The sequence below is a fragment of the Cololabis saira genome, chromosome 9 (assembly GCF_033807715.1).
Source record: "Cololabis saira isolate AMF1-May2022 chromosome 9, fColSai1.1, whole genome shotgun sequence".
NCBI classification, from domain to species: domain Eukaryota; kingdom Metazoa; phylum Chordata; class Actinopteri; order Beloniformes; family Belonidae; genus Cololabis; species Cololabis saira.
In genome coordinates this window covers 9,177,328-9,204,896 of record NC_084595.1, presented here as the reverse complement: position 1 = coordinate 9,204,896, position 27,569 = coordinate 9,177,328, and the positions used below count along the sequence as shown (strand labels likewise).

The 27,569-nt window shown below is 39.7% G+C and overlaps 2 protein-coding genes across 4 annotated transcripts in view; one reads left to right on the top strand and one right to left on the bottom strand.

Moving 5' to 3' along the window:
- The window catches only part of ggt1a (gamma-glutamyltransferase 1a), a 59,310-nt gene extending 32,396 nt beyond the window's left edge, over positions 1-26,914 (bottom strand). For all 3 annotated transcript variants that reach the window (XM_061730403.1, XM_061730404.1, XM_061730405.1), the window contains exon 1: positions 26,592-26,914. Coding sequence is in view for 1 of the 3 variants with exons in the window: in XM_061730405.1 (XP_061586389.1) it covers positions 26,592-26,634 (43 nt within the window). In the remaining 2 variants the exon portion in view is untranslated. The remainder of the gene's footprint in view (positions 1-26,591) is intronic.
- lrrc75ba (leucine rich repeat containing 75Ba) lies at positions 1,835-27,569 on the top strand. Its single transcript, XM_061730406.1, has 4 exons — positions 1,835-2,503; positions 12,452-12,580; positions 14,191-14,303; positions 25,750-27,569. Exons 1-4 carry the CDS (start codon positions 2,219-2,221, stop codon positions 26,342-26,344), a joined length of 1,122 nt encoding a protein of 373 aa, XP_061586390.1. The 5' UTR covers positions 1,835-2,218; the 3' UTR covers positions 26,345-27,569.

Genomic DNA, 27,569 nt, shown 5'->3' with positions numbered 1-27,569 from the left:
TAACAGTCTTTCATTAGAATCAGGTGTTCTGATACAAGAAAACATCCAAACGATGCAGGACACCGGCTCTCGTCCCCTGGGCTACACTAAAGCAGAGAGGGACAGTTCAGCTTGTTGTCATCAATTCAAAAGCATCTCTGATGGGATGGGGGTGCTTTGGCGCCTACTGAATCACCAGCTTTAAATATGGAAATGAGAATATTGAAAGATGTTTTTAGGTTTTAGAGCAACATGTGGTCCCGTTTAGGCATCATCTTCTCTCAGGACAACATAGACTGACATCTGTTACAAAAACATGACTTGGCAGCGGTCTAGACTTTTCACCAAATGAAAACATCTGGTAATTTAATAAATGGGAAAAAGATCAGAAAAGATACTCAGATTAGTTGGTGTCAAAGCTTGACATTTTGTCTCAACTGCTTGGAACTGTGCTGTTGCCATCCAATTCTTTTATTTCTTTTGTATGAGCATACATTTCTTTGTTTTCCACAAAATATGTATTTTCTACGTGCTATTGTGAACAACATTTGGGTGAAAAATGCAAATCACTGCATCCTGTTTTTATTCACATTTCACACTTTCACGCAGCTTTTTTTTTTTTACATTTTTTATTTATTTATTCATTTATTTATCTATTTGTTTATTTATTTAATTATTTATTTTTTCATTTATTTTTACAGTTTGGTTTGTACGAAGTGTATTGCATTCACTTGAGAAAAACAAATCTGCTGTTTTTCTGAATTAAAAAGTTAATTATCTCAGAATTCCGAGAAATGTTTTAATGAAAAAAAACTGCTCTGTTTTTCTGAATTAACGACTTGCAAGAAGCTGTCATTCACTTGAGAGCTGGATTTCATGGAAGCAAACATGTTCCTGTCCAGTTCAATCCAGTTTTATTTTGCTTTCGGTTTGAAACATTGGGAGATACTCTTGTCTTTAAGTTATATAGATGGTATTGTTATTAGTTTGTCGACTTTGCGCAGAAACATCAGGACTTTGCGGTTGTTCAGAAGGAAAGCCCATTCTGATCTGCTGGACATTATCTCGTTAATTCAGAAAAACAGAGCAGATTTTTTTTTTATAAAAATGTTATCTCGTTAATTCAGAAAAACAGAGCAGATTTTTTTTTCTCAAGTGAATGCAATACGCTTCCGTAGGTTTGTAATGATATAATATATCAGATATATTATATTATAATATTACTATATACAGGACTGTCTCAGAAAATTAGAATATTGTGATTTTCTGTAATGCAATTGCAAAAACAAAAATGTCATATATTCTAGATTCATTACAAATCAACTGAAATATTGCAAGCCTTTTATTATTTTAATATTGCTGATCATGGCTTACAGCTTAAGAAAACTCAAATATCCTATCTCAAAAAAATTGAATATTCTGGGAATCTTAATCTTAAACTGTGAGCCATAATCATCAATATTAAAATGATAAAAGGCTTGCAATATTTCAGTTGATTTGTAATGAATCCAGACTGTATGACATTTTTGTTTTTTTAATTGCATTACAGAAAATAAAGAACTTTATCACAATATTCTAATTTTCTGAGACAGTCCATTATATATATATATATATATATATATATATATATATATATATATATATATATATATATATATATATATATATATATATATATATATATATATATATATATATATATATATATATATAATATATTAATATAATATTATAATACTACTGGAATACTGGTCTACTCCGCCATGGAGCTGCTAGTGGTTTATTTATTTTCAAGCCTGGGCTCTGTGACGCTCCGCAGGCGCCAGACACGCTGATTGGTCAGAGCCAACACAAACCTAAACAGCAGCGTAAAGCAGAGACAGGGGAGGATGAGGCAGCCGGAGCGTCTTCATCATCCCAGCCAAGCGCACGTAGCCCCGCCGAGGAGGGACGCACCAAAACAGTGACGGCTGCACCAGAAATTGACGAGCATTTGGACTGTTTTTTCTGCACCGGATCCCGGCTCTGCAGCTCGGGCCAGACAGCAGGAGCATCCGCTGGCAGGGAAAACAAACCGGGGCTGGGCAAGTGGGGTTGTCCTTCTGCCGATATTTGTCTGAGCGGCATCACAAGCGCCGCCTGTATCCGACAACAACAACATCAGCATCCTCAGCATCCTCAGCATCATCCTCAGCATCAGCAGCAGCAGCAGCATCAGCATCAGCAGCAGCAGCCTGCCATGGGGTCCAGACTCAGCAGGCAGAACAGCCTCGACAACGAGAATTTCTCCAAGAAGCGCCGCAAGCTGCAGCACGGCGGTGCCGGGGAGGGCGGCCGGGGCGGCCGGGGCGGCGGGGACTTTCTGTTTGCACTGATGCTCAAGTCGGACAAGCTGCCCGGGATGCTGCGCAGGAGCAACCACAGCCCCTACATGAGGCGGGTGACGTGGATCAAGGAGATCCAGAAGCTGCTGCGCGACCGGCGGATTGAGCAGGCGACGGACGTGCTCAAACTGCTGAGGAAGGTAGGTGGTGGTGGTGGTGGTGGGGGTTCAGAAGCTGCAGAAGCTGCAGAAGTGCACGTTTCAGCATGCAAACTGGAACAGTTTGCATGCTGAAACGTGCACTTCTGAAGCTCGGGCTAGAAACACAGGGCATGCATGTTGAGCCGCATTTTGTAATAACGGTGCATTTTGTAATAAACGTCCAAAATGTAATAACTTTTTCATTTCATTTTGTAATAAAGCCGCATTTTGTATTAAACTGCCCCATTTTGTAATAAATGTTGTTATTGCATTTTGAGAAGATTATTATAAAATGCACTTGCAACATTTTTTATTTTCTAGGAAATGTAATAACATGGTGCATTATGTAATAATAACCTATTATTGTCGTTTGTTTAACAATGAATTTATACAAGAGTGACTTTTGTTGTTTTTTTTAATGCAATTTCCCTTAGAGCTATAGCCCAATAAATCTATGTAAAATACTCCAAATATAACTTTAGTTGCCTATTTGAAGTTTGGAATTATATAGGCCAATAACAAACAAATAAACTATGCTTTAGAATTGTTATTACATAATGCACCATGTTATTACATTTTCTAGAGAATAAAAAAGTTGCAAGTGCATTTTGTAATAATCCCTTCCAAATGTAATAACTTATTACATAATGCAGCAAAATTTATTACAAAATGCGTTGGGGTAGTTTATTACAAAATGCAGCAGTTTATTACAAAATGCGGCTTTATTACAGAATGAAATTACAAAGTTATTATATTTTGGACGTTTGGGGTAGTTTATTACAAAATGCAGAAGTTTATTACAAAATGAAATGACAAAGTTATTATATTTTGGACGTTTATTACAAAATGCACCGTTATTACATAATGAAATGACAAAGTTATTATATTTTGGAAGTTTGGGGTAGTTTATTACAAAATGCGGAAGTTTATTACAAAATGAAATGACAAAGTTATTATATTTTGGAGGTTTATGACAAAATGCACCATTATTACAAAATGAAATTACAAAGTTATTATATTTTGGACGTTTATTACAAAATGCACCGTTATTCCAAAATGCGGCTCAACAGGGCAACAGCTGAGGAAGCGCTCATGTGTGGAGCACAGACTCAGAACCGCAGGGTCGTCCTCGGCCATCTGTGCAGGCTCCGCTCCGCTCGTCCTCCGACTCTTGATCCCGGCCCAGCTCATCCCCCGCTTCTCCCCTCGGGGTGACCCTATTCCCCGCCCTCGTCTCTTGAGCCACTTCCTCCAGGAGCGTTTTGTTTTTGTCTGGAAACTAGGCCACTCTCATGACACAGTGTTTCAGCGGCGGATGCGTCATGTGACTCACCACTCTCACTGTGGGCAAACGTGCTCCTGTTGACATCAGATTTGAAAGGATGGCCTGCTATCTAAATGAGGAGGCAGTTAAACTGCACGCGGTGTGTCATTGTGTTACTCCCAAATCCAATTGTGTCCGTATGTGATCTTGCACAAATAGACCACAACACCCCAACCCCTCCGACTGTTCTTTCCTCCACTGTGGCCAGAATCTCCACCGTTCTTAAGCCGCTCTAACGCTGCCGTAACAGGGACACGACCTCCACCGTTAAAGTCTCTCTTTCAGCAGCAGCACAATAAAACCTATTCTGTTCTGTTCAAAACAACAGCGACTCCTTATCAAAGAGGTTTATATTTGAACATTTACTCTTTCTATGTGGAAGACAGTTGCTGTCAAGGCTGCAGTCGTCACCGTTCATACTTTGTAGTGCATCTTTTTGTCCTTTTAAATACAAACAAACAGTGTGCATCACATCAACAAATCTTAAATCAGAAGAAATTTGGAACAACATTCTTACGTTTACTTGGACTCCTTTGAAGACAGTGAAAACCCAAACTATATATAGGACCTGCATTATGTCCAGCTCTTTTCATTTGTTAAATACACCAAGGTCTCGATACAATCCAACAAAGGTGGAGAGTTTTGAAGATTGTAATGTTTTCTAAGGAACCCTGAGGATAGAGGGTTTCAGTTGTTGGTTCAACTCATTCTACTTAGAAATGGTTCATTTTGAGGAGAAAATAAAAGCATTTAAATTAAATCGCAACAAAAACAATTATTGATCCTAATTGTTAGATGTGCAACATAACAGGGCACCTTTTTTCTTGTTTGTTTGGTTTTAAGTTCTCCACAGATTCTGAGGGTCAGGTCAGAACGGCTGGCAGGAAGGTCCAGTACCCGTAGCCCCTTCTTCCTCGACTATCGGTGCGTCCGAAATGCCATACTAAACAGTATATACTAAAAAGTATACTTAAGTTCGGCACACTTTTGAGTAAATATCAGTAGTATGCATTAATTTGGACGTACTATTAAGAGCGCACACGTCACTTCCTGACGTTGGGAGAAAGTGACGTGTCACAGCAGCAGTAGCAGCTCTGCTCTGCTATTTCCCGTTTATCCTGACCGAAACAAGATAACATTATATAATATTATTATATAAAAATATTATAATATTAATATTATATCCATCCATCCATTATCTATACCCGCTTTATCCTTTGCAGGGTCACGGGGGTCTGCTGGAGCCTATCCCAGCTATATTCAGGCGAGAGGCAGGGGTTACACCCTGGATTAATATTATATAATAATATTATTATACTCATGACATATACGTATCACTTAGCAACCAAACACCGCTGCATTGCATTGTGGGAAGTTTCTGCTTAGCTAGTGTCCATCAATCCACACTAATAATGTACATTTCTCCGGAATGAGTATGGATAGTACATACTATTGAGTACGTAGGCTACTAATGTTTCAGACGCACTAAAAAATCTCACATACTGTTTTTGCTACTCATTAGGGAGGAAGTATGGAATTTCGGACGCAGCCCATGCCTTTGTATTCTGTGCAGAATGTGGTATAGAAATGGAAGTGGTTCTCGCAGCACCTATGCCTCGGAACAATCATGTGTCTTAGGCCGCGTTCAGACTGCCAGCCAATATCTGATTTTTAGCCCATCCAGATTGAAACTGGATGACTCTTTTGAAGTCTGAACAGTCCCAAACCGCATGATATCCGATTTTTGCAAACCAGATCGAAACCACCTCCGGGAGGTAGTTTCATATCGCATTCATATCGCATTTGGGCAGATGCGTCTCAGTCTGAACAGCTCCAAACACACAGACCCATGCGCCAAACCACCCGCCCATTTCGAGTTGTGGAGCTACGTTACAGGTATGGAGCAGTCGGAAGAATACATCCATGGTCGGGAGATGCTGAAAACAGCCGCCAACAGCGGCTCCATCTTGTTATTGTTTTTGTCGTCGCAATTACATGACGTCACACAATACACGCGCTGGGTGAAGCCTCCGCTCCGACGTCATTGCTACGGCAACCCGTCAGATCAGTCAATGATGTGGCCCAGTCTGAACAGAGCCAGATCCGATTTGGCCACTTGCTAAAAACAGTGTGGACAGTCAGCCCTGAAAATCGGATATGAGAAGGAATCAGATATGAATCAGATTTGCCTGCAGTCTGAACGCGGCCTTAGTGTTATACCAAACCAGACACGGGCTCCTGATATATCCGTCAAGATATGACGTAGGAACAAACTGTTGCTGTATAACAGAAGCGCTGGCTGTGTTTGTAGAAGTTGGTGACGGCTGAAACGGTGCCGTATAGGTGCGGACCATTCACCATCTCTGGAAAACAAATACATCTCAAAGTACGTCTCTGCCATCGCAGAAGTATACAGTACATGACCTTCGCTGAGGACATTGATACGACCCCGTCCCATCACCTAGCCTGGCTTTTGGACAATCCTTTTTGTATTTGCCTTTGGGTTTCCAGCACACAGTACCCACTTTTTCCCAGAACCAACCTGGAGTTCTGCAATCATCTGATCACAATTCAAACTTTCTCTGAATGATGGTCCAACACAATCAAAACTCTTCATGCAGTGACTCAGGAGTCAGAAGTCACTGCTTAAACTTGCAATCTTGCACTTTACACACTTGGGCCCTGTCCCAATACTCCCCCTACCCCTCGTTTTCATCCCTACCCCTAAATTTTGCGCGTTCCTGTGAGGGTAGTGGTGTCCCAATTCCTCTTTCCACCTAGGGGTAGTGACGAAAAGTAGCTACTGTAGGTGCTATAAATGTGTCCCTACGTTTGTAGGGATTTCCGATCCTCACTAGCTGACCTAGGGACAAAAAAATTTCCCAGAATGCTTTTCGTCGTCATTGAATCCACTGAATCCAAAAAAAAACAACATGGCGGACATTTCTTATTTTTTAGTGAATCAAATCAATATTTTGAGTTAGTTTCTGCATAAAAATGCGTTTTGATTACATTTCTAGCGAGAAATATATATTTTACTTTCATAATATTCACTCAGTGAATGTACATAATCACTCGTTTTCCCTGTTGTTGCAACCTCGCCGGAATAAAGGCTGATTTATGGTCCCGCGTTACACCAACGCAGAGCCTACCGCGTAGGTTACGCGGCGACGCGCGCCGTACGCCGAACCCTACGCCGTAGGCTCTGCGTCGATTTAACGCGGAACCATAAATCAGCTCCGGAGCTGTATATTAATTGATGAATTATGTCATGCATCATCAAAAATACACATTTCCAGTTATTCTTTTAGGAGCTTTGAATTGTTCGGTGTTTGTTTTTGCAAACTCCTTAACAAAGTAGAGATCTTCTGCCCACCTTTGCTCCACAGAGACGCGTTTCATGGATTTGCTTTTGTATCAAATCATTACAATCACCTCTCTGAAATGAGATTCTGTTGGCGGATTTTTTCTCACTCTCGTATCTTTACTAGCTCTACATTTCCCCCATATCAACTTACTTTTCTGGCAATGTGTTTCAGAATTGAAATGTAAATAAACTGAACCTGACAAGGGGGAAAAATGTAAAATAATATCCAGTAGTATGGCTCATGCTGTCTGAAAAGCTGAAGTAAATGTGATAATCTCTTTCTCACATCTCAAGCTTTCCTGATGAGGAGTTGTAAAATGCACAGTCATCAAGCCAGTTACCAGTGCAGCTTTTGTTATTCTTCATTTGTTTTCATTTAGAATCCATATTTGTTTAATTAGATGCAACGTTGCGCAACCTGCAGTACAGCTACAAGTATAGTCATGACCTAAAATATGCCACGTTCAACCATATTGACTAAACAATGTTGGATCTTAATTAGAGGTTTGTTTTCAAAGCCCGGTCCCACCTGCTGTGGCATTTAGTATTAAATCATGGGAAAGAATAAGTGGGTGCATGCAAGATGCAACAGTCTCCTCGGGGATCTCATTTGTTTGCTTTGCACCTCAGGGTTCTCTTCTCTTTTAGCTGACGACCAATCCAGCAGTAATTACTCTGAAGCCGTGACACAGGAGAGAGTGGGACCTCCTTAATCACGGCGAGGAGATAAACCGACTAGGCTCCATGACAGCCGCATCGCAGGGAACATGAGCTCTCTTTCTCCAAATGAGCTCCACTTTCATTAAATGAGCCTGACTTTATCTCCTCTTGCATTTGCAAGCAAGTAGATGTCTGAGATAGTGTTCTTTGAATATGAAAGGCGTTTGTTGGAGGATTAATAGCCGTGCAACAAGGAAGTCTTGCCACAGAACGGAAAGGAGAGTTCTGCTGCAGATGTGGAGGATCCGTTGCTACAAGTCACACTCACAAATGGAAATTGATTGTGTCTGAGCGCAGACGAGGGATATTTTTATGCCTTCCTGTTCAGAAAGACAGAAGCGGCTTCTCCCCCGCCACGGGTTGAGTCTGTGTTTACCGTTGCCCTCGTTAAAAAGGGGAGCCGGTGAAGTGGAGCTGCCAGCCTCCCACTCTAACTGTCTATTAGAATCAATGCTGAATGTGTCAGAGAAGGAGATAAAAAATGTGGATACTTTCTGTGTGTTTGTGCAAGTGGGTTCATACTGTTGTGAATTGTCTTGCACGCTTTCATCTCTCATCTAAGCTGGATGCCCAACAAAAGTTCACGCCATTTACCTCATCAGGACTTGGAAGTTGAGCCTGTTAATGATTGCAAGTTGTACAGTCGGGTACACACAGCTGCACGGCTGACTGCTGCTCGTCTCGTTGCACTGAAAAGGTCATCTCACTTCTCTTTTATGTTGCTTTTTAGTTATTTTTACTGAAGATGTATCACATTCACGGGTAAAGCCCAATAATGGCCAAAATTGGAACCAAAGTGTAATCTGAGGGGCAACATTTAGTGCAGCAGGTTAACTCATTTTCTCAAAACGATACTTCACTTTGGTAAAAAAGCATAAAATTTGGCACAGATACTCAAGACACTTCAAGGTCTACTCTTTAGGAAAAGGCACGTGCCACTCAAAATTCCAAGATGGCGGCCCCAAAATCTAGGATGTCCGCCCAAAAACGTGCTTTTTCCTTTATGAACTCGAAATGCCTTGATTTTAAGCCCCATAAATATATTAAAGTTGAATATAAAGTTGGGTATCGTGGACATTTTGGTACCAAGTACATGTCTGTATCCAATACAGTTCTTGAGATACAGCATATAGAAACTTGTACGGGTGAAGCCCAATAATGGCCAAAATTGGAACCAAAGTGTAATCTGAGGGGCAACATTTAGTGCAGCAGGTTAACTCATTTTCTCAAAACAATACTTCACTTTGGTAAAGAAGCATAAAATTTGGCACAGATACTCAAGACACTTCAAGGTCTACTCTTTAGGAAAAGGCACGTGCCACTCAAAATTCCAAGATGGCGGCCCCAAAATCTAGGCTGTCCGCCCAAAAACGTGCTTTTTCCTTTATAACTCGAAATGCCTTGATTTTAAGCCCCATAAATATATTAAAGTTGAATATAAAGTTGGGTATTGTGGACATTTTGGTACCAAGTACATGTCTGTATCCAATACAGTTCTTGAGATACAGCATATAGAAACTTGTACCGGTGAAGCCCAATAATGGCCAAAATTGGAACCAAAGTGTAATCTGAGGGGCAACATTTAGTGCAGCAGGTTAATTCATTTACTCAAGACGATACTTCACTTTGGTAAAGAAGCATAAAATTTGGCACAGATACTCTACAAGGTCTACTCTTTAGGAAAAGGTGCGTGCCACTCAAAATTCCAATATGGCGGTCCCAAAATCTAGGATGTCCGCCCAAAAACGTGCTTTTTCCTTTATAACTCGAAATGCCTTGATAATAAGCCCCATAAATATATTAAAGTTGAATATAAAGTCGGGTATTGTGGACATTTTGGTACCAAGTACATGTCTTTATCCAATACAGTTCTTGAGATACAGCATATAGAAACGTGTATATACCCGGATAAGTGAGAATTTTGTAAGATTGATTGTTGTTATAGTACTAGTACAGCAGATTAGTGAATTAGTTAATTAATTGGGTTTCCGGTGCATTTGCCAACACGGTAGTAAGGAAATTTTGCAATTTCTCGTATGACCACTAGGGGGCGACTCGACCAGTCTCAACCGGTCCCTTTAAGATGTCCATTTTTGCAGCAGAAATAAGCGTATTTCATAGGTTTTCTTTTTCACAACTAGATTGCGCATCCATGACAATTGTGCGTTGTGAGTCTTTAGATAAAACTGTATAACGCTAACAGATAAAATGATATAAAGCTACAAATGTATGCATAATTAGGGGCATCGAGTGAAAGCTGCATCCAGTCTATGGTGTCAAACGAGACATGTGAGCTGGGAATAAAGGCCTAACAGAGCATAATTTACAATCCTCGTGACTGGCTTTGGCTGGGCCTGGAAGGGTCACACAATGTTTTCTAAGCAGCCAGTCACAGTTTCCTCTGGCCCTGCTGAAGGCTGCTAGCTGGGAGCAACTGGACAATGTCCAGCTGGTTGACCTCTCGCTCCGCAACAGCCGCAACAGCCAGCTCCTCCAAAACCAACCACCTTCCAGATCGACTAACCCAGGGATCGGCAACCCGCGGCTCTAGAGCCGCAAGCGGCTCTTTAGCGCCGCCCTGGTGGCTCCTGGAGCTTTTTCAAAAATGTTTGACTTTTTTTTTTCCTTTTTTTTCTTCTTTTTTTCTTCTTTTTTTCTTTTTTTCAGTTTTCTTTCCCTTTTCTCTTTTTTTTTCTTCTTTTTTTCCTTTTTTTCTTTTTTCCCTTTTTTCTCTTTTTGTCTTCCTTTTTCCTTTTCTTTTTTTAATCTCAACATTTCAACTTTTTTCTCGACATTTCGACTTTTTTCTTGAGATTGTACTTCAACATTAATCTCAACATTTCAACTTCTTTCTCGAAACTTTGACTTTTTTCTCAACATTTCGACTTTTTTCATGAAATTTTGACGTTTTTCTCGACATTTCAACTTTTTTCTCGAAGTGCATAATGAAAAAAAAAATCTTCCCCCAGTTATAACTAATATAGATACATGCAGCATGTGTTGCCTTCATTATACGAGACTTTTCATTTTTTGCGGCTCCAGACATATTTGTTTTTTGTGTTTTTGGTCCAATATGGCTCTTTGAACATTTTGGGTTGCCGACCCCTGGACTAACCGGACTGCTAGCCGCCCTTCAACCCGCTACCTTCACCTGGACCTCCACTAGGACTGAGCTCTGAGTTCCAGAAACCTCCTGGCTACCATCACTGACAATGGGTCGTTTTATAATAACGGCCAGATTACATCAAATTTAACGTAACACTAGTTAGCTTATAGCTTAGCAGGAAGTAAGCCCACCAGATGTCAGATTTGTTAATTCTGCTCATTTCCCATTTTTTGATAAACTTTTTTGCTGAGTCAGCTCCCGTGAAGACCCAGATGTGTTTATCCGGTTCTTTTTAACAGTTGAACTAATTAAAGATGCTCAAGCACTTCAAAGTGCCGTTCCGAAATATGAAAGAGGAGAAAACAGCAAAAAAACTACTTAGTATTACTGTAGCAATAAATATGACAATACAGTGTTTACAGGACTGTCTCAGAAAATTAGAATATTGTGATAAAGTTCTTTATTTTCTGTAATGCAATTAAAAAAACAAAAATGTCATACATTCTGGATTCATTACAAATCAACTGAAATATTGCAAGTCTTTTATTATTTTAATATTGCAGATCATGGCTTACAGATATGTAAGATTAAGATTATATTATATTATATTATATTATATTATATTATATTATATTATATTATATTATATTATATTATATTATATTATATTATATTATATTATATTATATTATATTATATTATATATTATAATATATATCTTATATTATTAAGATTATATATAAGATTAAGATTCCCAGAATATTCAAATTTTTTGACATAGGATATTTGAGTTTTCTTAAACTGTAAGCCATGATCAGCAATATTAAAATAATAAAAGACTTGCAATATTTCAGTTGATTTGTAATGAATCCAGAATGTATGACATTTTTGTTTTTGTAATTGCATTACAGAAAATCACAATATTCTAAATTCTAAACAGTCCTGTATAGCTTGGAAATAATGCACAGCTGCAAGATTACATGTTTCTTTTTCTGCATTGACTGGGAAGCTATAAAAAGAAGAAGTAAATTAAGTTTTCATGTGAGGTCAGAGCGAGTCAGGGGCGGTTCTATTTCTGCAGACAGTATGTGCTGTGTCAAGTCGGAGTGCACTAAGGCTGTCTTCCATGGAAGTGTGATTATATATGCCAAAACATCCCCAGTCAGTTCCCCAGAACTCTCTGTCCAACTGCAGATGAAAGGGCTTCTGTCTCTCGTAATGAATATTTAAAGCAAAACACTCCTTTTATCTCTCCATTTGGAGTCACAATGCCCTTGACACCGTGAGCACCTCCAACATCTCTCCTTTTATTAACACTAGCATTATATATAGCTGCAGAGATGCACGCTTCCAACTCTTTATAGTAACCTGTTTTTCTGGGTTCTGTTTATGCCGCGTTTATGATCCCTCTTGTCTGTTGTGCCTTGGCAGGATCTGGGTCTGGAGGGGGCCTCGCTTAACGACATTTTGTACAAAAACGCTGCCTTCCTCAATCTGGTGGACCCGATCTCGCACGAACTGCTGGTCAGTTTGGCTCGAGAGATGCAGTGTCCGAAGAAGGTGAGTCATTTCCTGTCTGTCCTGTTCTAGCGCTCTGAAATAAAGTTAACGCGATCTGTGAAAGAACATGTTCTCCTTTCAATGAAAAGCAGAATATAACAGTTCCCCCTGTGAAGTAGGTTATTCTGAGATTATTGTTCTGGAGACAGACGTTGCACGAATGAATCCCATTAGGAAAAAGAAACAGGGATTCATGATTCTGTATCATTTAAGCCTTGTGCTGTTTTTGGATCAAGGGAGGGTGGAGGGAGAAAAGAAGGAATGAAGGAAGGGAGAAAAGATGGAAGGAAGGAAATAAGGGAGGAATGGAAGGAAGGGAGAAAGGAGAAAAGAAGGAAGGAAGGAAGAAAGGGAGTAAGGAAAGGAGAAAAGATGGAAGGAAGGGAGAAAGGAAGGAGAGAAGGGGGAAAATGAAAGAAGGGAGGGAGGAAAGAATGGAGAAAAGGAAAGAAAGAAGGAAGGAATGGAGAAAATAAGGAAGGAATGGAAGGAAGGGAGAAAGGAGAAAAGAAGGATGGAAGTAGGAAAGGGAGTAAGGAAGGGAGAAAATATGGAAGGAAGGAAAGAAGGGAGAAAAGAAGGAAGGAAAGAAGGGAGGAATGGAAGGAAGGGAGAAAGGAGAAAAGAAGGATGGAAGTAGGAAAGGGAGTAAGGAAAGGAGAAAAGATGGAAGGGAGGAAAGAAGGGAGAAAAGAAGGAAGGAAGTAGGGAAGGAAGGAAAAAAGGGAGGAATGGAAGGAAGGAAAGAAGGGAGGAATGGAAGGAAGGGAGAAAGGAGAAAAGAAGGAAGGAAGTAGGAAAGGGAGTAAGGAAGGGAGAAAAGATGGAAGGAAAGGAGAAAGGAAGGAGAGAAGGGAGAAAATGAAAGAAGGGAGGGAGGAAAGAATGGAGAAAAGGAAAGAAATAAGGGAGGGAAGAAGGAAGGAATGGATAAAATAAGGAAAGAAGGAAGGAAAAGCAAAGAAGGTAATAAAGGAACGAATGACAGAAGGGAGGTAGGAAGAAAAAGGAGTAAAGGAGGGTAAAAAAGGAGGAAAAGGAGAAAGGAAGAAGGAAGGAGAGAGCATGGCAGGAGGAAAGAAGGATAGGAGAATTGGGTCATTTTGACCCAAAGACATCACAAGGGTTAAGGATGTTGGACTGTTTAGATGGAAACATCGGGCAACGGCGTCCACAACCTGGTAACTGAAGTGAAATTATCCGTGTTTACGCGCGGCTGTGTTGCATTTTGCCTCTCCTGTCTGCTTCCTGTGTTTTCCTCCTCATGCACTCTGCATGTGATTAGATTTTCTTGCTCCAGCGAGGCGACTAAACTCTGTTTATTTCAGGAGCCGCTCGAGGCCTCAGGATTAATAAAAGACCCATTTTTTTCTGTTCATGTGGAGCATAAAGGTAGAAGTTGACAGGTTTTAAAAAGATGGAGGAAACCTTTGAAAGTTGAAAACTAGAAAGTGCGATAAAATAATTGGCCAAGATGTATTCTGCCCGTGCACACCGACACCGGCAGCTAATCTCCCACTGAAAGCTGCTGATTTATAGTCTCTTTTTCTTTAGTTTTTTTTGTGCTGTGAGCTGTAATTGTCACTCTTTTTCGTGCTCTCCTTGTCCAGGATGCAGACATTATAAAGTCTTCCGATAAGATTTGTCGACAGCTGATCTACCACCTGACCCCGCACTCCAAGTGGCTGCGGCAGAGCATGTCCAGACGGAAATCCCAGGCCTGGTAAGCCCCTTCTGTCCAGACATCCAGTCTGTAATAAATGTGCTGCTCTGCACAACAGAGAGCAGCGCTCGCTCGGCTCCGTGTCGACTCTAGCGACAGAGATTTCCATCTTTGTAGCTGACATTGAAATAGGACAGAGCGGGCCGGAGGGCCGGCCTGACAGCAGCGTCATCGTGTGCCACAGCTGTCAAAAATTACCCTTTTTCAAGTGCCACTGGGTTTTCACTCTCTTTCAGACTGAATAAGAAGAAGAATATGTCTGTTTACTGGAGAGAATCTGATAGAGGAACGTTATGACTTAATTGTACTCATTTTGATAAATTACATGTAATGATGGAAGCAGAATTAGTACGGTTTTTCTCCCTGTGCCTTAGGTAATAGGTAATCCTATTCATGAGCGGAAACAGACCACCGTTTATTCTTTCTGTGTGATTGCTTATTCCTCGGTCACCTCGACTCTGAAAACCAAGCATTCATATTCCAGAGATGAAAATAAACGGAGGCGACGCATGTACCGCGAGCTCCGTGAGGTTCATTACGAGTCTGTTCAGCAATCAGTCCAGAAGCCGAGGAACGGCATATTCACATGGATCCGACGGGATTGAAGGCTGGTGTTTTTGCATATCTAATTCAGCTCACAAGAGGAAAGACTCAAGATTTATCTGTATAGATGTATCCAGTACTCGAGTTTTAAAAAAAAATCAGGGGGGATGGTGGATTTTATCATATGGGGACAGATAATTTGTGCTGATTACAAATAATATAATATATTACAAATAATAGCACTGACCAAAACACCTGCAGAAATACTGCAGGAATGACATAGCAGCAGTTAAATGCAGCCTTCTGTAAGCTTTAAATATCCACTGGGCTTACATCAAATACATCAAAACACAACAATAAAAAACAGTTTTCTGAACTTATCAATATGACTCTGTCCTTCACAGGATAAGTAAAATGGATCACTGTAAAAACTCAAAATCTTAACAAGAATATTTGTCTTATTTCTAGTTAAAATGTCTCAATTTAGTAAAAAAAATCTCATTACACTTATCATTAGACTCATCACTGGAAAAAACAACAATTTTCACCTGTTTCAAGTAGATTTTCACTTAAGTAGAAAAATCTGCCAGTGGAACAAGATTGTTTTGCTTGTAATGAGAAGATTAATCTAGTTCCACTGGCCGATTTTTCTACTTATTTCAAGTGAAAATGTACTTGAAACAGGTGAAAATTGTCAAATAAGTTATTTTTCTGGTGCTATTTTTCAGGTGATGACTCTAAATGTTGAAATAGCAGTAAAACCACATTCATTGATGAAATGACTTAAAGGAGCATGAGGCTCCTTTTAAGAAATGAGACTCTCTAGCGCCACCCTTCACCACGACGGCCATCGGGGGTACTGCAGCCAACAGCGAAGCCGGCACGGGAGAACGGGAAGAACGCGCATGCAGCGTCATGTGACGTCACATCCGCAGGGCAGCGCGGGAAATTCCGGCCCGGAATTGCAGCACATTTTGCAGCACACAGCCTGTTCAGCCTGCTCATTCTTTTTGGCTTGGAACGCTTCATCTGACATTATTACTAGAAAACTTAAAATGTATACGGATTTTTGTCATAAATCCTGCCTCAATCCTGCCTCATGCTCCTTTAAAACAAGACTCATCACTGGAAAAAACAACAATTTCCACCTGTTTCAAGTAGATTTTCACTTGAAATTAGTAGAAAAATCTGCCAGTGGAACAAGATTTTTTAGCTTGTTATGAGATAAATCTTGTCCCACAGTGAAAATTTACTTGAAACAGGTGAAAATTGTCAAATAAGTTATTTTTCTGGTGTTATTTTTCTGGTGATGACTCTAAACGTTGAAATAGCAGTAAAACCACATTCATTGATGAAATGACATAAGGGATGGAAAGGGGGGATGGCAGTTTTACAGGGGGGGTGATTTGGACCGTTTTTATTTCAGGGAGGGATGCCATCCCCCCTCATCCCCCCTCAAATCCAGTATTGGATATATCAGACTGATAAAATCTTACAGCTGAAGACCTTTCTTTCTCCTACTTGGTCGTGTTGCTGACCTGATGAGTCTGCGGGGGGACAGTCTGTCGCCGGCGGAGACAGCAGGAGCGACATCAATCAATTAAAAACCCAGTGTAAAGCAGAATATTGATACAGAAGCTGCCGGGTGGCCGAGCAGCTTCGCTCGTCTGTCAGAGCTGGAGAGACGAGACGGAGCCAGTCGGCTGCTGATGGAAATGAACTAACAAAACCCAGCTTTGTGTGCTCGTTACATTTACATTTATTATCATCAAACAGAGCAGCCGAGCTAAGATTGTGGTGGATGTTTTTCTTAACAGTATCCGAGGAGAGATTACTGACCATTTGATCATAAACAGGGGAAAGATAGCGCCATGCAAAGGTAACAAAATCTGTCTCTCAGCATCCTCTAAACTAAATAAACTGATCCTTTTTTCCTCTCTTAATGGTGAACTAACTGTCTTTATTCAGCAACTCTAAGAATACCCAGTACTGGAGTTGAGGGAGTATGAGGGGGGATGAGGGGGGATGGCATCCCCCCCTGAAATAAAAACGGTCCAAATCATCCCCCCTGTAAAACTGCCATCCCCTCCTTTCCATCCCTTATGTCATTTCATCAATGAATGTGGTTTTACTGCTATTTCAACATTTAGTGTCATCACCAGAAAAATAACACCAGAAAAATAACTTATTTGACAATTTTCACCTTTTTCAAGTACATTTTCACTTGAAATAAGTAGGAAAATCTGCCAGTGGGACAAGATTTATCTTCTTATTACAAGCAATAAAATCTTGTTCCACTGGCAGATTTTTCTAATTATTTCAAGTGAAAATCTACTTGAAACAGGTGAAAATTGTTGTTTTTTCCAGTGATGAGTCTTGTTTTAAGTGTAATGAGATTTTTTTACTAAAATGAGACATTTTAACATGAAATAAGACAGTTGTTGAGATTTTGAGTTTTTGCAGTGATCCATTTTACTTATTGCATTGCATTGCATACATTTTAGTTAAATTTTTCACTCATTCTTATTTCAAATGCTTCAATAGAGGTGGTTGTTTTTTTGATTATTTTTTTTTGTTTTGGGTTTTGGGATAAGTTCAGAAAACAGTTTTTTATTGTTGTGTTTTGATGTATTTGATGTAAGCCCAGTGGATATTTAAAGCTTACAGAAGGCTGCATTTAACTGCTGCTATGTCATTCCTGCAGTATTTCTGCAGGTGTTTTGGTCACTGCTATTATTTGTAATATATTATATTATTTGCAATCAGCACAAATTATCTGTCCCCATATGATAAAATCCACCATCCCCCTCATTCTTTTTTACAACTCGAGTACTGAGAATCCCTCAGACATGTCACCACATCTCCTAAATCAGGAGTATCTGCCCATGTTAATAATAAAAGCATCTCATAACTGTTATTCCAGGCTGCTTTTTAGCTCCTTTTATTGTCCAGCTCTGCTGAGCTGCAGGCAAACATCCGTCATCCATGCAAACATGCAACAATCGCGCCTCTGTGAGGTTCCTGTCCGCTCAGAGGAAACAGAAACGGCTCAGTCCTTTTTAATGCCACTGGATTGTTCATTCCTTCATTATCCAGCATTAGCTCTGCACACCGGCCTCTACAAACACAGTACAGTACTCTTCTGGCTGAAACGCCACGCCGCGCCGAATATGTGATTCTCACTAATTCTGTTAATCTACATAATTAGTTTATTTGGATTTGGACCGTGGGTTTTTTTCCTTTTTTTCACATTTAATCCGGCGGCTTGACAATGGGCCTGATGGAAGCCGTGACCCAGAACTGATGCCAAGCTGCTTTCATTCACTTCACGTGAGCTTACAGATGGCCAAAGCTTCAAACATTTTTTTTTTTCCCACAATATTTTCACAATTTTTCACACTACCCTCCTCTGTTCCAAATATTTGTCTTCCTGATTACATTTGCAGTTCTTTCCAAAAAATGTCTCAGAAGAGCTTTGCTCAGTAGGTTTGGACTAAAATATAAATACCCCACCCCCCACCCCGAGTACTTTCATGCACAGAATACATCATAAAATGAAGTGAAAATAAAAGTAACATAGCAGGAAGCGGCTGAGATCAGACTGCTTATCTCTGAAATCATCAGAGGACTGAAGCAAATCATCGTGACTGAGCAGAAAAAAAAACAGAAAAAAGGCACGAGCACTACAATAATAACCCGGAGGGAGGGAAAGAGAAAAATGATCCTCAAATTCCCTTAAAGATGACTCGTTTTACTGAACAGCTCGTTAACACGTGCAGTTAAACAGCTTCAACAAGAATTATAGTTTTCTTTTTTCTTTTTTTTTTGTCATTTATACTTTGTCCCTTGGTCTGTCCAAAATTCATATTTCCGTAAATAATGACATCAAATGAACTGATGCATACACAATTTACGGGCTGCTTCATTATAGTGAGTGAGAGGTGGACCAGTGTTTAACTGCACAGTTTATTAATCAGCTGACATTTAATGAGTAGGGCTGGGCGATATATCAAGATTTTAATATATATCGATATATTTTCAAACGCGATATGGTACGAGACAATATCGTTTATATCGATTATTTTATTTATTTATTTTTTTATGATTTTTTATTATGATATGGTAGGAGACAAAAAAAATATTTTTTTTTTTTTTTTTTTTTGATTTTGATATAGCTTATTTTGTGACAAATTGACTTGAATGTTTTATTTGAGATTTGCACAAATGTTTTGTTATTTGCACAACTGTCAACCTCAGTGGAAAAGTCTGCCTGTTACTGTCTACATTGTATTAATTGCACAGTGTATTTTAATTTAATTGTTATGCAGGAAAGGGATATTTGTTTTATTTTATTCAAGAAGCATTTTTATTCAATATATGCAGACAGTTTATTTTTATTACATTTGTTTTATACATTTTGATAATGTGCAGATATGGGGGTATTATTGTTCCAATATTATTTGTGTGTGCGTATCTCAATCTGTGTGTGCGTAAAAAGATTTGTGTGTCTGTATTCAGATTTGTGTGTGCGTAAAAAGATTCGTGTGTCTGTATTCAGATTTGTGTGTGCGTAAAAAGATTCGTGTGTCTGTATTCAGATTTGTGTGTGCGTAAAAAAGATTTGTGTGTCCGTATTCACATTTGTGTGTGTGTAAAAAGATTTGTGTGTCTGTATTCATATTTATGTGTGCGCAAAAATCAGCCGGGAGCTCTCGATTGGCTGTCTTTGCACACGTGGATTTTGACACACTTCTGCCGCGGCAAATCTGTAAAAAGATCTGTGTGTAAAACGATTCGTCTGTCCGTAACTTTTCCTTTGCCCTGAGCTCGGACTCACAGGCTCTCGCCAGGCTACAGTAGCAATAGAGCCTTCATATCACCCCACTAGTCGGCGCGTAGCTCTCAGTCAGTACTTTACCTGCAGCAGTTCCATCGGGGTTTTGAACATATTAGACATCGTTTGGACTTTTAAACTGCATGCAAACACCTGAACCCCATCTACTTCGGACCTATGTCGGACATTTAGTAATCGGGTTGCATATGGAGTAAGATAACTTCCAAAAAGATGTGTCCATGTTATAACTATTCGTATTCGTAATGATAAACATTTGTGTGTAAATAAAAAAGTTGTACCCAAAATTCTGCTGTCACGCACATGAGTCTGATAAATTATTAGGGTTAGGATTGTTTTTATATGAGTAAGAAATTAGGTAAGAAATTGACCTTTTACGTCTCATTTATTCATTCACACGCACTAATATATTTGGGAAACAGTTAGGCACCAAATATAATATATTTATTTTCTCAGATGGCAAAAATAAGAACTTTATTGATCCCACATAGGAGTAATTCATGTTATACCAGCTATAGAGAACAAGGTAGTGCCGAAAAACAATATATAGCCTATCCCCCCTCACAAAAATAAGAAAAATATATTTTCTCATCAACAAAGCATATTTTACATAAACATATTTAAAAATTTTCAAGTAACAAAACAACATATTTGAACAATTCTTCAGATTTTTTCAGTTCTTTTATTGTCTGAAAAATGGTTCAAATGTGTTATTTTGTTATTTGAAAAAATTTAAATTTGTTTTGTTGTTGAGAAAATATGTTTCTCTATTCTTATTTTTGTGAGGGGGATAGACTATTGTTTTTTTCAGCACTATCTTGTTCTCTATAGCTGATATAACATGAATTACTCCTATGTGGGATCAATAAAGTTCTTATTTTTGCCATCTGAGAAAATATATAAATAAAATAAATAAAAAATAAAAAATAAATAAAAATATTATATTTGGTGCCTAACTGTTTCCCAAGTATATTAGTGTATGTGTGAATGAATAAATGAGACTTAAAAGGTCAATTTCTTACCTAATTTCTTACTCATATAAAAACAATCCTAACCCTAATAATTTATCAGACTCATGTGCGTGACAGCAGAATTTTGGGTACAACTTTTTTATTTACATACAAATGTTTATCATTACGAATACGAATAGTTATAACATGGATGGACACATCTTTTTGGAAGTTATCTTACTCCATATACAACCCGATTACTAAATGTCCGACATAGGTCCGAAGTAGATGGGGTTCAGGTGTCTGCATGCAGTTTAAAAGTCCAAACAAGGTCTAATATGATCAGAAACCCGATTGAACTGCTGCATGTAAACGTACTGACTGAGAGCTACGCGCCGACTAGTGGGGTGAAGGCTGTACTGTAGCCTGGCGTGAGCCTGTGAGTCCGAGCTCAGGGCAAAGGAAAAGTTACGGACGCACAAATCGTTTTACACACAGATCTTTTTACAGATTTGCCGCGGCAGAAGTGTGTCAAAATCCACGTGTGCAAAGACAGCCAATCGAGAGCTCCCGGCTGATTTTTGCGCACACTTAAATGTGAATACAGACACACAAATCTTTTTACACACACACAAATGTGAATACGGACACACAAATCTTTTTTACGCACACACAAATCTGAATACAGACACACGAATCTTTTTACGCACACACAAATCTGAATACAGACACACGAATCTTTTTACGCACACACAAATCTGAATACAGACACACAAATCTTTTTACGCACACACAAATCTGAATACAGACACACGAATCTTTTTACGCACACACAGATTGAGATACGCACACACAAATAATATTGGAACAATAATACCCCCATATCAGACCTCTGTTAATAAAGGTACCTGTGTGACATTTGGCACGAGGCTTTGTATTAAAACTGACTGTTTTTTTAAGGGTTTGCCTAAAAAAAAATGAAGCTAACAGAGATGCTATGCTATAATGCTTTGGGGGAAAACCCAATTAGGGCACAGAAAAAATATCAATATATACCGAGTATCGCCATTCAGCTAGAAAATATCGAGATATGACTTTTGGTCCATATCGCCCAGCCCTATGAGTATCTACTGATAGATCGGTTATCCTTATTACAACTGCTCTGCTTCAGTGTTGAAAAGAGGGATTCTTTTCTGTAGATCTATTTGCCTTGATTCAATTTAAAGCAAAATGTCACCCTCATTTGTTTTTTGATGTATGATCCCGCAAAACACTTTTTTCTCATTCAAACTCTGCCTGCATTTCTGGTGTTAAAAGCCCCACATGGGCTTCGTTTCTCAGTTATCAATGGTCACCCTTGTTTTTCTGGCACAAAATGAATCTGGAAAAAGGATGAAAGCAACTTGCAGAAAGGATGCCTCAGACATCTTTTTTTGTGCTTCCTGAGTTCAAAAGGAAGAGTCTGCCTGAAAGCGAGTGGGATGCGTGATCAAAACCTATTAACACCTGCAGGGAAGCCTATTCCAAGGCCATTAGGGTTTGTTTTTTTTTCTTTTCGCTTCTGGTGGAGATGAGGTTTCTGTCGCACAGAAAGAAAGCTGAGAGGGACAACCTGAGACTGATAAAGATACAACATCCTTGGCAAATGTGTTATCCGTACTAGTGGATTAAAATCCCCTTGAGCTCAGCTTCATGGGCAGATTTTGCATTTTTCTTTTCTCCTTTTAGGTTTTTCTAATTATTAAAACCCTTTTTTGCTCATCATCCCTGTCAGGGGCGAAAATCCCGGGGGGGACAGGGGGGACAAGTCCCCCCCATTAGTAAAGCTGTCCTCCCCTAGAATAATTTGAGACAGAATTAATAATTTTGGAACAATGCAGTAGTATTTAGTAGTGATGCACCAAAATGAAAATTTGTGGCCGAAACTGAAATCGAAAATAATAATAAACAGTAAAATCTCATTACACTTAAAACAAGAGTCATCACCAGAAAATTTTCACTTGAAATAAGTAGAAAAATCTGCCAGTGCAAGATTTATCTTATAAGCAAAACAATCTTGTTCCACTGGCAGATTTTTCTACTTATTTTAAGTGAAAATCTACTTGAAACAGGTGAAAATTTTTGTTTTTTTCCAGTGATGAGTCTTGTTTTAAGTGTAATGAGATTTTTTTTAACTAAAAATGAGACATTTTAACTAGAAATAAGACAAATATTCTTGTTAAGATTTTGGGTTTTTGCAGTGTATTATGTCAGATGTGCTGTATTATTGCCACCTTCCACCTAATACCATTGTTTTGTATTACTCTAAGAAAGGTCTTCTGCCTGTTTGCGAGATAGAGTTGAAAATGTCAAAATGCTGTATTAAAGGAAGGCTAAAACTTTTATTCCTTGTCCCCCCCTGGATTGATTCTCTAAAATTTTACTGTTTATTGTCCCCCCCAACTATGAAACGGGATTTTCGCCCCTGATCCCTGTATCTATTGAAACAAAGTAGCAAAGGCAGCAGATCAGGCATCGATTTTCAGCGTGACCAAATAAAGAAACAACACTTCAAAGCGTCACACGTGACAGGTGCTGCAGTAGATGTCAATGTAAGTCAGCAGGCAGCAGGCGATGCTTTTATTCACACTGACACGGCATCAGCAGGACGGGCCACTTCAGTAACAGCTCAACTTAAATATGCTGCTCACTCCTGCGTGGGGCGAGATGGGCCCCAGAAGATGGGACTGACTCAGAACACAGGGACAAGGCACATAATACATTATTGATGCACTGTATTTTCATCCGAAATGTAAAGCAGTAACTAGCTGCTGCTGGGAAGGATCCCATCTGTTGAGACTCTGCCGTATAATACATTGTCCTCAAGGAGTTCAAATGGGATCCAAAGACCTGCAACGAAGCAGATGGGAAAACCTGCCCGAGCCACCGGTTACTCACGAAGCTGAGGCTTCTAAAACAGACGCAAGCTTTTATTAACGCTGGCAAGGAAAAAATCATATTCTTGATACATATTTATCCAGTTTAATAAAGGGCTACCTGCTAAATGTTCCTTATGGTCACCACTTAAGTGTCTACATCTGTAAAAACGACACCTTAAGTGTCATTTCCATTGTGTTTCCCTGCAGAAAGGCTCAGTAAAAAGCTCGGCCTTGAAACTAGTATCCAGTTCTCTGCAACATAGACTATGAATTAATGTGTAAAGGAACTGTAGCTTAACATTTACCAACTCCAACGCTGTTAAATGTTAAGTAATCCTTTTAACTCCCTGTTTAGGGTTGCCACCTTTCAGAAATAGAAATAAGGGACGCCCTGATTTCAGCAGCGCAGGAGACAAAAAAAAAGCCCCAAGACTTATAAACTGAATAAAAATGTGTTTATTTTATATGAAAAAACTAAATGCTTTGATTTAAAGTTTAAAGTGCTTTAATAGCATTGAACTTGCATGACTGTACAGACAGCCAACCATACTAGCAACTGAAATATCCTCCTATGCTGTGTATGTCCACATCAGCCAAGATGTAATATAGCCTACAGGTGAAGAATATGGTGTAAAAGTTAATTTATTTCAATAATTCAACTAGAATATGGTGTAAAAGTTAATTTATTTCAATAATTCAACTAGAATATGGTGTAAAAGTTAATTTATTTCAATAATTCAACTAGAATATGGTGTAAAAGTTAATTTATTTCAATAATTCAACTAGAATATGGTGTAAAAGTTAATTTATTTCAATAATTCAACTAGAATATGGTGTAAAAGTTAATTTATTTCAATAATTCAACTAGAATATGGTGTAAAAGTTAATTTATTTCAATAATTCAACTAGAATATGGTGTAAAAGTTAACTTATTTCAATAATTCAACTAGAATATGGTGTAAAAGTTAATTTATTTCAATAATTCAACTAGAATATGGTGTAAAAGTTAATGAAAATACGGTACAAATCGTGTCCCGTATTAGTTCAATACGGGACGTAACATTTTTTTCTCAAATAAAGGACAATTCCGTATTTTACGGGACGGGGGCAAGCCTATCCCTGTTACATGTATTATAGTGTGAAACAGGTGCAACATGTTCAAAGAAAGCTGGTTAACCGATTTGTTTTATTTTCTACGTTTCTAAAATTCAGCTGATGTATGTTTCACTTAAATCCTGCTAGCTACCAAGCTTTGGTAGCTAACAGCCGTGCTACAAGGAGCTGTGTGCTCCTGACCCTCCAAACATTCACTGGGATGTTTTGGCTTCTGTGTTTACGTTAGTAAATCCTCAGGCTGATGTCTCTGTGTCAACCTTCCCCTCCGAGCCGGACTGTCACCCCCCCCAAACAGGAAGGACAACATGCAGGGAAACTTTCATTGTCTTCCAGAGATCCTCTCTGTCTCCTTCTAAAACCTTTTTATCAGAGGTGTCAAGTAACGAAGTACTTTTACTCCTTACATTTTCACGCAATTATCTGTACTTTTTACTCCTTACATTTTAAAAACAGCCTCGTTACTCTAGTTCATTTCGGCCTTTAAAAAAAAACTATCCAGTTAAATTGCTCCATCCGGATAGAGTGAATTTGGTTGTGGTTGTTTCAGATGTTCTTGTCCAGTTTTGTTCTTACATCCGTTCCCTCAGATTCCTGCAACTAAACTTGGATGTACATTCCAATAAAGGTTAGGATAAATGATAACATGCCTCTGAAGTTTGACTTTTTGCACCATTACAATACTTATAGGCAACTAGTCATCATATCTCCTGCTCTCTGAAACACATGTTAATGCTCAATAGTACACATATATGGTTCTTTAATATATTTACATTATACCAAGATTCATTCATTTTCAATGGCTTTTGTCCTTAATGGCTTTTTTCCCCCTTACATTACTTTTACTTTTATACTTCAAGTAGTTTTGAAACCAGTACTTTTATACTTTTTACTTGAGTAAAAACCTTGAGTTGATACTTCAACTTCTACAGGAGTATTTTTAAACTCTAGTATCTATACTTCCACCTGAGTAATGAAGTGAATACTTTTGACACTTCTGCTTTTTATTGATTCATGTTCAAAGACTCATCTAAGTAACCCTGTTTCTTCTCCGTCATGTCTCCCAACAGTCTCAAGACGACTCTGCAGAAAAAGCTGTCCAGCGACAGCATTGACTTGTCCGGGATCACTCTGTCCGCCCGCGACGTCCGGCAAATCGCCTTCTACCTCCAAAACAACAGGGACAACGTGGTCGCTGTGGACATCAGCTTTACTGAGCTCCAGGACGACAACCTGAGGATACTGCTGCCCCTTCTCGCCTCACTGCCCAAACTCAGCACCCTGGCTCTCAACGGCAACCGCCTCACCCTGGCCATACTCAAAGACCTCACGGAAATGCTCAAAGATCCCAAGAATTTCTCCAACCTGGCATGGATCGACCTGGGCAACAACGTGGACATTTTTACGATGCCTCAACCACTGCTGGTGGCGTTGCGCCGGCGCTGCAGCTTGAAGAGCAGCCTCCCCACCATCTACGAGTACACAGAGGGGCAGCCCTACTCCTACCACCTGGAGACCTCCATCGAGGAGCCCAGCCACTACGAGGAGGAGGAGGAAGAGGTAGAGGACGATGATGACTTGCAGAATAAGTACGAGCTGGAGCCGTGGGGTTTAGGGGAGAAGCAGCTCTCCAAAGACTTCACCCTCCACTACTGTGAGAGGTGATGGGGCGTTCTCTCTGCAAGGCTCGTTCAACTGTGGTTGAAACATTGTCCCACAGCACTTCAGTACTTCCTTCACCTTCTTGACCTCACACCACGAGCCCAGTCACCCTTTGAGGCACGAGGGACACCTGTGCCCACATTGTGAACTTCCCGTCCTGACACGGCTGACCAAGATACTCCCAACCATCTCCGAGTTGACCCACACAAGATAGTGATAACGAAGTGACGGCCAGGAACGGCGGACTTACTGTGCTGGTGGATGGTGCTCTTGGGAACAAGGTGCGGTTTCATTGGAGGGGGGCTGGAAGAAATAATGAACCAGTGGTCTCTCTCTTTCTGTCTCTTTTTTCCCCCTCTATCGCTCTGTCTCTTTCTCTCTCTGTGTGACAGTGGCAGCCGAGGAGCCAGTCTCGAGGAGGTTTTATTCAGTCGCTTGGGTAATGTAGCAGCATCCCGGCGGTGGCTGACGTGGAACTGGAGTTAGTTTGGGAACGGTGGGTCCCGCTGGGGTCTCTACCAGGACTGAGTCTGTCTCTGGCAGGCAGGGCCTCGCTCCACATTGTGTGTTCTCTGTTAATCTCTCAACAAAAGCTATGACACAAGTTCAACAGACTATACAGCCGACTACCCATCACGTGACACCGGGAAAACTGCTAGGTCGACTTTTTGCGTTTTCCCCCCCTTTCCAAATGTCCACTTGTGAATACCCGTGCAGCCCTTGTGTTGATGTAAATGAGGACACAAACCATGGCTCTGTTGTGTTTCCACGGGCTATTTTTGTGCACTTTGGTGAACAAAGCAATCTTAGAAGACAACAGGTAGGACTCAACAATGGATAGCGGTCACTGATTGTTTTTGTCCTAAAAGCTGATACTCACCTCTTTGTTATTATGGAGCTTTTTAGATCCTCACCAGTGTTTTAGTGCATTTATGAAACTACAGCCAGCTGTTAATGTGGGCCACTGAGTCAGAGCGGTGGCCGAACTGCCCGTCCTACTGCCATTTGTCTCCACAGGTATGTTGTCATTTCCATTTAATGGCCCTGTGTTACGAGACACATCTGTGACTGTTATATATTGGTTCTTCTCTGTCTTCAGTAGCATATAATGACTAAGTTAGTCACAGCAACGCTCTACAAAGTACATTAAGTAGGGCTGGGCGATATGGACCAAAAGTCATATCTCGATATTTTCTAGCTGAATGGCGATACTCGATATATATCGATA

What these genes read in the sequence shown, in the direction of transcription:
- lrrc75ba (XM_061730406.1), top strand. Translation starts at nt 2,219, where the DNA reads ATGGGGTCCAGACTCAGCAGGCAGAACAGCCTCGACAACGAGAATTTC. An exon ending in TGCTCAAACTGCTGAGGAAG is followed by an intron (nt 2,504 to 12,451) that starts GTAGGTGGTGGT and finishes GTGCCTTGGCAG; the next exon opens with GATCTGGGTCTGGAGGGGGC. An exon ending in AGATGCAGTGTCCGAAGAAG is followed by an intron (nt 12,581 to 14,190) that starts GTGAGTCATTTC and finishes CTCCTTGTCCAG; the next exon opens with GATGCAGACATTATAAAGTC.